This window comes from Pygoscelis adeliae, unplaced genomic scaffold (assembly GCF_000699105.1).
Source record: "Pygoscelis adeliae isolate BGI_AS28 unplaced genomic scaffold, ASM69910v1 Scaffold79, whole genome shotgun sequence".
Lineage (NCBI taxonomy): Eukaryota > Metazoa > Chordata > Aves > Sphenisciformes > Spheniscidae > Pygoscelis > Pygoscelis adeliae.
The window spans coordinates 1,902,657-1,915,338 of NW_008825532.1; the positions used below are offsets into that span (position 1 = coordinate 1,902,657).

The 12,682-nt window shown below is 53.6% G+C and overlaps 1 protein-coding gene across 1 annotated transcript in view; it reads left to right on the forward strand.

Moving 5' to 3' along the window:
* The window catches only part of FRMPD3 (FERM and PDZ domain containing 3), a 44,263-nt gene that overhangs the window by 5,910 nt on the left and 25,671 nt on the right, over nucleotides 1–12,682 (forward strand). Inside the window, 3 exon segments of the mRNA XM_009331730.1 lie at nucleotides 222–345; nucleotides 1,076–1,165; nucleotides 2,699–2,878. Coding sequence (XP_009330005.1) covers nucleotides 222–345; nucleotides 1,076–1,165; nucleotides 2,699–2,878 — 394 coding nt within the window.

Consider the following 12,682-nt stretch of genomic DNA (forward strand, 5'->3'; position numbering starts at 1 on the left):
GGGTCGTGGTGGCTGTCCCCCCGGCGGGGATCCCACCCCTTTGGGGGCCCCAGGCGGGGGGTGCGGCTGCTCCGGCTGTGACACCAAGGAAGTGCTGGTGCAACTCTGGCTCCCTCTGATGGCAAGAGGATGTTCTCGGGCAGCATCCCTGGTTTCTGGCCCTCCCTGCCCATCGGCGGGGTCTCTGGCCTGGTGGCTCAGGCAGGCTTCCCTCCCCGCAGGAAGGAGTGGGGCCTGGAGCCCTTCCTGCCTCCCTCGCTCCTGCAGCTCATCAAAGAGAAGAGCCTCCGGAAATCCCTCTCACAGCAGCTCAAAGCCCACCAGAACCAGCCTGGCGGCACCAAGGTGAGTCCAACCCACACGGCCATGGCTTAGGGCTGGTGGAGTGGCAGTGTGCCTTCCGCTCCAGCCATCCTGTTGTCCCCGGCTGCTCGGGGACTCCTGTTATTGCTGCTTGTCCCCTTGGATGGGCGATAAATCCCGGGGTGACAGCCAGGCAGCCAGGCAGCTCTCTCTCCTGAATCCAATTCCGAGAGCTGATCTGGATTTCGGGGACTGCAGTGAGGATCAGTGGGGTGAGATCAGCCAAGAGCTGGCTCTCAGCTTGGCTGAAGCGGCACACATCAGTTAAGCCTGTGTTTATCATTATCTCTGCTTCTGGGCTTGGAAAGCTCTGGAGGAGGCTGCTGAGCCACTGCCTTGGTCCCTGCAGGTGTGAGAGCTCCCCGGGGGGGTTATATATCCTCCGGGGGGGTTATATATCCTCTAGGAGGGTTATACATCTCTGGGAGGATTATACATCCCCCGGGGGGGTTATACATCAAGTGTCTGGGCTCCTCCCTGGCTGTGCCTCTGCTCTGAGTTACCTCCCAGCATCTGCCCAGGACGGCAGGGGAGCGGAGCCCCTCTCCACCCCATGTCAAGCCCCCAGGCTCGCTGCCAGCACAGCCCATGCCCCGAGCTGCCCGCCAATGCACTGCACACCCCTGCTTGGGAGCTCCCGAGTTTGCACCAGCATCTTGCATTTCTTCCACCTTGTGCTGGTGGTGATCACCCATGTGATGTGTTTTGCCAGGTCTCCACGGCCCAGGCGAAGCTGCAGTACCTGAGGATCCTGAACGAGCTGCCCACCTTTGCTGGGGTCCTCTTCAACACAGTGGGACTGGTACGGTAATTCAGGATGGGCTGGGAGGTGCTTGGCACTGGTCCTGAGTATGCGCTGGAGGAGAGAGCCAGGGGAGATGTGGCTCCCACAGAAATTACTTCCCTCACTCTCTTGTTCCGCCCCACTGGGGTCCAAGCGCGTCCAGAAAAGCCTTCAGAGCCTCTGCTGACAGTAGGTCAGATCGTCAGCTCCGCAGGGTCAGGGTCAGCTCTGTTCTTGCCAGCCTTTTGTGCCACGAGATGACCGGCTCAGTGAAGTTGGAGTAATTTCAGACAAATGCTTATAGCTCGGTCCTGCCCTGGCAGCATCCTGCCATCCTTCTCAGAGAAGGGCCACTCTTGGCAAAGGTCACCACATTCTCTGCTTGTCCACGCAGGGAATAGCCTGGCTGGCCTTACCGTCTCCGTCAGCAGTGGTCCAGCCCAACCACTGCTTGGCAGCTCTCAGGAAGCTGCCACCACCATGGCCCACTCCTCCCTCATCTCCATCAGAGGCATCACCACCCCTCACCCAAGCCACCTCACTTTCTCCACGGCAGGAGGAAAGCCACCAAGACAAACAGGAGAACGGTGGACCCGCTAAGGCTCCCTGCTGCCTGGCTCACCTCTCCATCCCTCTCGCTCCACCTACCATCCAGGGGTCTCCATGTAAGTGTCACCTCTCTGCCATCCTTGCCTTTACCCCCACCCAAGATCTCAGCACTTCCCTGGCTTCCCTTGCTTTGCCTCCTGGGTTCCATCTCTTGCAGCCTTTGATCTGCTCTGCTTCCACCATGCCTCAGAGCTCCTCACCTTGCAGCTCAAAGGGCTGCCTGTAGGAAATCAGTGAAAGCAGAACCACATGGTGTCTAGTCAGTGCCATGGCTGAGTGGTCAGAGCCTGCCTCCGACACTGCCTGGGTGTGCAGCGTTGGGCAATTCACCTCTGGTGTGGGTGCCTTGCCTTTTTTTTCATCTCTGTCACCAAAGCAATGACTCTGAGCCAGCCTAGGAGTGGAACCACATGTAAGTGGTAAAAAGTATTCCCTTATCCTCTTCTGCACTGGTCTGCCCAGCTCCTCTTCACCTCCAGGTCTGGCTTGAAGCATCCTTCCTGGATGAAGAAAGCAAGAGCAAGAAAGATCTCTATTTTCAGTCAAAGCTCTAGTCTTTCTTTTCTAAAATGCATTCACTCCCTCCTCTGCTTCCTTCTCTCAGAGGCAATGTCAGATCAGGCAGATTTGTAACATGCTCTTACTTTTCTGTAGTGACACCAGCAGGCCTGAATATTTCATGTGGACAGTCAGTTCAGTGCTTTATTTTTAAATAGCCTTGGCATCCCGCACACCGTTCCCAGCCCTGCAGAGAAGCTCAGGGAGGGGTGTTCATGGCACCAGCTTCACCTGCTGCTCTGCAAAAGCCATCCAGGACCCGGCTGAGTTGCCGACATCAAGGCTTGGCTCCACAGAGAGAGACAGGTGTAGCCAGTGCAGCCCCAGGATGCGTTTATTCACCCCTATCTGTGTCTCTCTTTCTCCATGTGCTCGTGCTACCAGGATGAGAAGCAGCCAGCCACCACGCTTCTGGTGGGACCCCGGCATGGCATCAGCCATGTCATTGACCTGAAGACCAACCTCACCACAGTGCTGTCGGAGTTCAGCAAGGTCAGCAAGATCCAGCTGTTCAGGGAGAACCAGGGGGTGGCTCGGGTGGAGACGAGCATCCTGGATGCCAAGGTAGGCATGGGTGCCGCGGAGGCAGGCACTGGGGAGAGGGGCTAGTGCGGAGGCTGTGGTTGGGTTCGGTGCTCGCCTTTGAGGGGGTTCAGGACACAAGTGCATGTTGGAGCATCTGCTTGGAGATTTCTAGGGACTCAAAAGCCCCTTTCACATTGTGGTCACAGGGCGCATCTCCTTGCACCATAGAAGCAGGGACTGACGCCAAGGGTGCGCAGTGCAGACACGGTGGCATTCTGGCCATGACCAAAACACCTACCCAACAGTTTGAGCAGGGTCCTTGGGGCAGATAGGGGTGACACAGGCCAGGCAGGTCACAGGGCCCTTTGGAAGCAGGACAGCGCCTCACCTCTGCTCAGGGCTGGAGAGGAGTGATCCATGGCCATACCTGGGCTGGATGCAGGTACTGGAGGGGACTGGTGGGGCTTCGTCCATTAGCAGCACTTGTGGAACTTGTCAAGCCACACAGGATCATTGAATGAACTGGAAATGATAGGACGGGGGGTGTCAGGCTCAGAGTGCAAGAAGAGATCGCTGGGCATCCCTGGGCATGGGTGTCCCTGGCTCCAGTAAGCCACTCCCCGGGTATCTTACCAGCTGCCTCTGTTATCCTCCCCTTCAGTCCATGGAGCAGTCTTTCCACTTCTCAGTGTACATGCCCTCCTGGGCCCTGTGCATTGTCATCCTGCCATTCCCTGCTAGTTGTTGCGTGGTGTAGTGCTGGTTCTGGTAGTCAATCCCCATGGTCAGGCCCCACCACCCCTCCACACCCCTTGCAGTCTCCTGTCTCTCCTGGGTCCCAAACCCTTCAGAAGGACTGTCAGCAACACAGGAAGAGCTTTACTGACTTCTTTGGTGTCTGGTCCAGCAGCCACAAGATCCTAAAGAGATCTTCCATTGGCCTTTGCTCAGGTTTTTAATAAGCTAGGACACGTCTCCGGCAGACTCGCAGGCACGTGGCCGTGTGCCTGCTCCAGGGCATCCTTGGTTTCACTGCCTCCCCGCACCCAGCCCTTCCCTGCCCCATGGGGAAGGACAGAGCTGAGAGGCAGCTACCTGACAGACAAATGCCAAGCCTCATCCTCTCCTCTCCTCCCACCTTGAATTCAACAGGACAGAGTTAGGATTGAGTTTGGGCTAAATTAGACAGGAGCAGTGCTTGGCAGAGGCTGTCTCATGCCATGACATCTGGCATAGTGGAGCTGTGACCGCTGTGGGGCATGCACAGCAGACAGGGTGTATCTGCACAAGCCCTCCGAGCCTTTGGCTGTAGGTCAGTTTTGCTGCCCCCGCATTCATGCCTTTTCCCCCCGAGGCTGATGAAGCTGAGCTCCTTTGCTGGCTGCCTCTGTGTTTCCTCGTCTCCTGCGAGCTCTCTAAGCCTCAGCCCTCTTTGCAGCCTTTTCCTTGCGCTATTTCAGCCATAGCCTCACAGATGTAATCATGGTGGATTTGTTTAGGATTCTCCTGCTGCCTCCTCTCCTAGTGGATTTTAGCAGTTCCTCCTACCAGGCTCATTAATTCCTCCAAGTCTGTTTTCCTGCTGCCACTGTGCCTGGTCCAGTAACTCTGCTGAAATGCAGTAACACTTCAGTAGCCTCTGCCAGAGCCGCGCTCATCCTCATCCCCTCTGGTTCAGCTGTCCCCTCCAACAGCCTCATCGGTGAAGCCCTTTTTTTGCATTTGTAATTCAGTGGGTATTTGGTCAACTGTGATATCTGTAATATTCCCTCTTCTGCATCCCACTGAGGTCAGTTGTTGCCCAGGTGAAGTCCTGGTTTCCTGCTGTGCCTGTCCTTACCCTTCAAAACCCTCAAACCTCCCCCCCTGCAGCCTGGGCAGGTGGAAGCCCTCCCTGCACGGCCCCTCTGACTGCCTGGGCTGTGCAGGAGCCCACTGGGTCTCCTCCTTACTGCTTACGGAGCAGGTATAACCAAGGGATATAGTCTGCACCATGAGTAACCCTTCTGGTTCCTCCTGGTGCCCACGCCCCTCAGATATGTGTGTATAAATCACAATATTAATACATTAATAATAGGCTGGTCACAACCCTGTGATTGACTGCTCATGGCTCACCGCGAGCGCTCGGAGCACAGCATGTTCCCACTGTCATGTAGCTCCATGGCCGTCTCGCCAGCTGCGAGTACTGTGCGGCGAGATGTGCAGCGTTAGCTCTGCTCCATGCAGCACTGCTCAGTCCCAGGAGCGCATTGAGCTCACGGTGGGGTGCACGGGCCCCTCTGGTGCCACTGTCCCCTCCCTGCCATGGGAGAGGGCAGTCGTCGTCCCCGGCACAGTCCGGTGCGCAGCTGAGACTGGCCACAGGAGCGGCAGATGTGCTGGAGGCTGAGGTGATGCTGACATCCATCTGCTATAAATTAGGTGGCAATTCCCACAAGGCTTCTCCACAGATCCTGCAGTGCCACTCCCCTCAGCCGTGCTCTGCAGCAGTAATTAACTCCGTAACACCACCAGCCCTTTCCTGCTGTAGGAGTAGACTTTCTCCCGTGTCCCCTCTATCCAGCCTCCCAATTGCTGGAGAAAAGGCAGCTCACATACAACTTCCCGCAAGCACGTACGCATGCATGGTGGCTTTATCTTCCCGAGAAATTCCAGGCAGCTGCCTACAGCCACTGAAAGCCCCTCTGCCCACCCAGAGTGGAGTGAGCATCCCATTCGTGAATCTCAGCCGGCTCAACAGCACCCCACCAGTACAGAGGCTGTTATCCATCTTCATTTAACCATTATCCAAAGGGCTGGGTTTTAAAGCCAGAATGTCTGCTCCAAAATGAGGCATATGCTAATCCTACGCAGGACAGTGATAGATGAGGCAGGCTAAGAAAAGCAGGCATTACCTCGCAGAGATAATCTGCTTTCTGCAATTATTCTGTTGCACTGAACGTGTTGCTGGCTAAAGCCCTGGGTTGCAAATAAATCTGTTTCCAGCATGAGTCGTAAACCATTAGAGGGTTGTGCTTGAAGTAGTGTCCTGACTGCTCTGGGGACCTGCGCTGAAATCCATATCACCGCTGGAAGCCTGTCGGAGCCCTGCAGATTGCAGAGCAGGTGGGGGTGTCCCCCTGGGGCCGTTGCACTGTGATGCCTGGTGCTGCGTTGTGGGATGCTGGTGCTGGGGCAGCTCTGGTGCGTTCCCCAGGTAACTGCAGGGATGCAGGCAAGCCAGCCTGAATCAGTGGGGTGGCGGCAGCCCGTCACAGCTGCTCACTGGGTTACTGTGGAAACGGCAGATGTTCAGTGACGGTTAAGGGATTTGTGCAGAAAGGCCATTTTGAATTTCTAAGCACCAGGTTTATTGATGTTGTGTAGTTGATCCTAAGGGTTAAAAAAAGGGGTCAGGTCACAGAGCAGCCATCAGCCGGGAGGTCTGCACACCCCGACCGCACCAGCCAGCGCCACCCAAACGTCCTTATCCACTGCTTGCCTGCAACCGCAGCCCAGACGTACCTGCCAGGAAGGAGCTGGGGAAGATTTTCAGGTAACAAGCAGGCTTGAGGAGATCATAAACCATTTGCATTTAATTCAGGAGGAAAAGAAATGGTGTTTGTCTTATAAATTATAGTAGTGGGTAGTTAACTGGTTTGTTTTGGAGCTTTTCAATCCTGGGCTTCAGTTTCTGTTTAAAACAGCCCCTTTGGGATATACACCCAGGGCTGGCACCTCTGCTTTGCTTTCTTTAGCTGTTTGCCACTGCGAGGGTGGCAAGGTAGGGGTAAATGCTGGCAGGACCCCTTGTAGAGGAGCTGCGCAACCTCAGGGCAGAGAAACAAAAGCCTTCAGGCCTCTGCTACTAAGTCCAAGACAGATTTTTATTCCCTGCAGTGTCTGAGGGAGCTGCTGGGAGGAGAGGAGCAGGTTTCACTTTGACAGAGGGAGTGGGGCAGGTTTGCTTGGAAATGCTGAGAAAGTTCACAGCATGCAGCTGGGGCAGGACAGTGCTTCCCCAGCTGCGCCGCAGCGGTGCGGCCATTTTGCAGGGTCGTGTGGTCATTCCCACCTGGCAAAGTCCCCTCTCTGCTGGGGCCGTCACTTCTCTGCTCTTCCTCCTGCGCTCTGGACTTGCTGGTGTTTGAGCATTGATTCTGGAGCTCATAGAGTTGCTGGGGACAGGGTGGTGGCAGATGGTGTCTCCTGTGATCTTTATGCATTAAATGCAGCTTGTCTCAGTGCTCTGGGGGCCCCACAGGCTTGCATCTCCCAGGGGCTTCCCCCTCTAGCTGCCCAGCAGTGCTGGGACCAGCATTTCAGAGCAGCCAATGCTTCTGAGCCAGCTCAGATTTGGGCTTCCAGGCATGCATCTCCCCTCCTCCCTAGCACAGAACTGCAAAGTTCTCTTCTACCTCCCAGCATCTCGGGAAGGGCAGTCTCAGCATCTCCCGTCCGGCATCTGGGCAAGCCCGGCAGCACTGATGGGGTGCAGAGGAGGCAGAGGGGCTGCTGCTCACCGTGCTCACCCAAGCTCCCCCGTGCAGGAGGCTCAGCTCCATGAGCATATCGGAGCCAGCTCCTGATGTCCAACTGGGTGGCTCCACCAGGTCGCACCCCTGACTGTGCAGCTCCACAGCTCCTGCAGAAGCAAAGGTTTTGTTCTTACTGAAATGCCTTTTCAAATGGACCATTTCTCCTTTCTGATTTACACAGCTACATGCCGCTGGGCTTTTTATTATTAACAGTCTTGACATTGGCAAAAAAGCCGCTGAAGACCTCTGAATAGGAATGAAAGAGGAACGCTCAGGGGGTAGCTGGATTGCCTGAGCCCAGACAAGCGTCTGCAATTTAACGGAGGAGCTGTCCCAGGCTGCACCTCGTCCCTGCGCCAGGCTGCGGGGCAGGAGCCCACAGCGGCTGGCCACTCACCAAGCACAATTCAATCAAAGGCATTGGGGTAATTGATTTCATGTCTCCCAGCAGGGCCTGCAGCCAGCCGGCGCTTTAGCCGAGATCAAGACTCAACAGAGGAAAACAAAGGAAAAATTAATTCAGAAAGGTCCCCGGCTGCTGCTGTGCCTGGAATCTGGCTATTGATGTCGGTGTCCCAGGGGCCCTGGTGGGCTTCCAGCCTGCCATGGAAATAAAAAGCCGCCATGCACGGCCAGGGTGCAGCCTTCTCCACTCCCCCTGGAAGGAGCGAAGTCCTGCCTGCCGGCCACCCCTCCCTCTCACTAGCGATGGGATGCGATGGCGGCAGATGGCGACCCCTCTGCCTCCGAGCTTTCCCCGCCAGAGACGACCACAGTGGGTGCCAGCGGGGCCACAGATGGGCCTGAGCCCAGTGGTGCTTCCGCGATGGCGGCAGATGGCGACCCCTCTGCCTCCGAGCTTTCCCCGCCAGAGACGACCACAGTGGGTGCCAGCGGGGCCACAGCTGGCCCTGAGCCCAGTGGTGCTTCCCCCAGCCAAGCATGGCAGGGATGCGCTGTGGGTGCCGAAGCCAGTGCCATAAGTGCATTTGCCAAATTGTAGTCTGAAAATGGTGGGGAGCCCCATCAAACTGACGCGGGCAGGCGAGGCCAGCATTACTCCCACTCATGCAAGCAATGACTGAAGCCCATCAGATTTCTCCTACATGAAGAGCGAGGCTTCAGAGTGATGATGGACCTAAAGGCTCTGGTTCCCTAAGCTGAATTCATCTTTATTTGCATTAAGCCATTCTGAAACACTGTCATCTCGTGGGAGAGAGGGAGGGATTGAGATATCCTTTGGCTCAGGTGAGTGGGAGGCACAGATGCAGTTTCTCCCCTCGCAGAGCCTTTCTAGTGGGCTGTAAAGCAAATCACATACCAGCATGTGGTGCCAGCCCCGGCGTCACCTATAGCGCTGCCCGCAGGGACCTGGGATGGGAGCCAGCCAGAAACACAAGAGTCAGACAACATGTAGAGAGGATGAGTTTCCAAGCCTGCAAAGCCAAATTTGGTTTGTTTATTTTAAAAACCGAAAAAATAAACAAACAAGCAGACCTCAGGCGTCCAGTGCTGTGGGAGTGAGAGCAGCCCAATGGTGCTGCAACCTCGGGAGTCCTGAGAACTTGCTTCAACAAATAGGAAACATGGAGGATGCCAAAAGTGCCGGCAGGCTCTGGTTATTAGAAATCCCACAGGGAAGAGCACGAGCCCTTTGAGTAGCCAGGGGGGAGATGAAAGCCAGCCAGGGTGGCAGTGGCAGCATGATGGGAAGGTGTAGGCTGGATGTGCACCTTCCCTGGGACACAGCAGCACCACAAGGGGACACAGCACCGCCATCAAAGTGGAGAGAAGGAGACGCCTACAAGTTTGCAGTCTATAGAGGTACCTCTCCATCCACTGTGACATTTTGTGGGACTGTGCAGGGAACAAGGAGGGCATTCACCTGGCGGAGGTGGTGGCTGCTCAAACCCTAAGGAAGGAGACACTACTGCAGAAACCTGAAGGTCTGCTGCTAACAAAGGCAGGAGGTTTATTGATCAACAAATGGGAAATAATGGTCCTAATCGCAAGCAGCCTGGTATTGATAGACCTGAGTTAATAATGCTTAAAGGGAGGGAAGGAAAGGTCAATGTACAAGTGAAAAATTGACTGCTGTCTCATTAGGCCTGGATGCCTATATTATTAAATATAAACTTGGCAGTGCACCTCAAATAAACCAGGGAACATAAATTATGTAAATTCATATCCCACCTTTCTACTGCACTGCATTAAAGGAAGCAGGGTAAGACCCGAAGTACATGATAAAGGGGGGAGATTAAAAGGAAATGCACATAAGCTTAAGGGTTATAGCACACATAGATCAGGTCATAAATTAATTTAAATATGAGGACTGTTAAGATCCTCTAGCATAACCCTGGCCATAAAATTTCCTCCAGACATTATTCTATGAAACCTTCACCTTTGTCTGAACAAGAGAATATCCTCCAGAAGGACATCGAGGTTTGATTTAAAGGCAGGGCATAATAGCAAAAGCACTCTATCCTTAATAAGCTAATGGGAAACTCATCTCTCATATCCAGTATAAATGTATTTTGTTTTACTTTCCAGAGAGACTGGTTGCCAAGCAGGAAACTTTAAGTGAAGAAATGTCCTTTTCTCATTAGGACTAGAAAATCTAGAAAACCAGTATGAGTGAAAGATCAAAACATCAATAATTTCAGGCTGGTATTATGCCTTTAGAGGTAGAAAGAGCATTCTCTTTAAAATTTGCTTCTTTTCATGTTGGCATATTACAGGACAGAGATGAACCTTTACCTGTGCATACCACTGGGAATCTGATGTTTGGCATTTTTAGAGCAGTAGGATTATCCCAGTAAGTTTGCTTCTGTGTAAAATCAGCTTTCATCCTAAAGGTGCTTCTGCCCTGACAAAAATCAGACAGGCATTTCTGCTCTGGCATCCCAAGGAAGCAGAGCCCTCAGGGCCACCGAGGTATGAGACCCCACTGCTGTCACAGCAAGAACATGCCAGTGAGGAGGAGGAAGAGGATGGGCTGGTTGGCATGAGACACGCCATCGGTGCATGGCGGGAGGATAACTGGAGGGTTATCCTAGTTAATAACTTGTTCCCCGACGGTGATTAACACCATCTCCTGATTACAGCTGGGAAAGAGGTACTGCATTTTGTGACCACTTCCGAAACAATCAGTGCCGATGGGACAAGGAGCAAGTCTTAGAGGAATGACTCCAGTTTTGCTCCTGCTGCATCCTTCCCTGCCTTCCGGCTGCTCACGGAAGTCTCTCTGCTCTACCACACCACCAGGTTTAGAAAACTTAGGAAGATTCACACTCTTTGAGGTTGCTGCCTTTTTGTCAGGTCTGGTTGAGATTGAGCAGCGAGTTAAAAAATTGCAGGGGGAGGCGGGAATGTTGCATGAGCCCCAGCCCCCTGGGGACTAGGCCAATACTGACCACAGGCACAAGCCCTCACTGCTCCTTGCAGGATGTTTCCAAAGGAAAGGAGGTCAATCCCATTTGCCACAAGACATGGGTATCACAAGGAAGCCCAAAGCACAGACTACAGTCCTGCGTTGTTGTTACTTAGAGCAGCTCCCTGCAAAGCTGCCCTGAATTTACCATCTAAAACCCTTAGCAACATTAGTTGGAAATTTTTCATGCATCTGTTCAGAAAGTCAATGTTTGCTCAGCTTGCCTGTGCCTGGCTGTCTCCATGAGATCTCATTTGCCTTGCCTGCATGGAACAGGGTGACCAAGATTGCCGATGTCTAAAAATAACATCTCCATTAGCTGCCATCCCCTGACACCTCCTCTTTGTAACCTGATTTCCCAAGGAAACAAGGCTGCTGCGATCATGTTGCCTCTTTGCCTCTTGACCCCACAACTCACTTTCAGATCTGTTGGCCACTTTCAGGGAGATGTGGCAGCAGGGTGGAAGTCTCGAAGGCAGCTGAGCTGCTGCAATCTTGGCAAAATTACCTAGGTGGGTGGAAGAGAGAGATTCAGTCTTGTAACCCCACATGGGAAACGGTTACAGCCAGACCTCTGTTAGTAAGCAGCAGAGAAGCCACCGAGGCCAGGAGAGATGCACAGCCTGACTGCAGCAGCTTTGCTCACATTCAGTATCTTTTTAAACAACCAATAATCCATCAGCAGGACACAGAGCCCCTGCAGCATGGGCTCCCGGGCCATGGGGAACTCGCTGGAGTGCTGCCGGCAGCGCGGGTGGACGGCTTCAAGCTTCCCCTGAAGTGATTTAATCCCTAATAACAATATTTGAATGCTTGACAATTAGAGAAGAATTCTCACGCTGCTTGCTTGCCAAGATGTGAGAGTAATCGTTTCTAAGACCCGTCACTAAGCTGTAATGCTAATCAGTATTAAGATTCCTCTTTCAGAGCAGAGTGCTACAATTAACCCCAGCATGCCACACACCAATTGCTGGAAGCTGGTCTGGAGGCTGGGCTTGCTTGGACACCTGGCAGGGAGCTCACGGCATCTTGGTGCATTGCATGTGTTTTATTTGTAGGCAAGAAACACCAGTCGGGGTGGTTGTGTCTCAGTCCTCTCTTCCTTCAGAAGGACTGATCCAGGGACTGCTTCTTGCCAGAAAGAACCTACAGTCCCATCTCTGGATGGGTGGGAGCATCCTGAAGCAGAGGTATCTGAGCAAAGATGGAAATAGGGCTGGGTCCCAGAGGTACTGGTAACCAGCTGGGGTACCAGGACTGCACTGCGGGCTGAACGGCAAGCTGTTACAGGGAGGCAGTGAAGGTCCACGATTCTTGCCACTCAGCCTTGGTGTCCCCAAGAGCTAGCTGTGAATCGCACGTGGTGGAAACTACCCGCCTAGCTTTCCCTTTGAAAGGGAATTCTCAACCCACCTTGGCCTCTTCATTTAATCTCCCAGTAGTGGATACTCATCAGCCATTGCCTCCCTCCCCTTGGCATTTGCTTCCTTTCTTGTTGCTAGCACTCAAACCCTCACTGTGCAAATGTCGCTTTATTCAACAAGTGGCTTGAAAAACCCAAGAAGGCTTAGCCCTATGTAGAAGGCACTTGTTTTAAGGATGCTTCATGTGGCAGAACTGGAACACATGGTTTCCCTTCATCACTTATGTCAAGACTGGAGCTGGGCTCAGAGGTGTCACACACACACCCCGCACTGCTGCATGCCTGCCTCCTTCAAGCTTCTCTCCATTCTCTCTATCTTGATACTTTCCCTTTGATCTGTGTCATCTCAGGTTTTTTTTTCCTTGGTGCAGAAAGTGCCTCGTCAAGCAGGCAGAGGCAGAGCCTCTCAGCAGAGCATGTTCGCTCGTTGGGTTATTACTCTTCCACGTCGGGTTATTTCTTTTCCTTTCCCT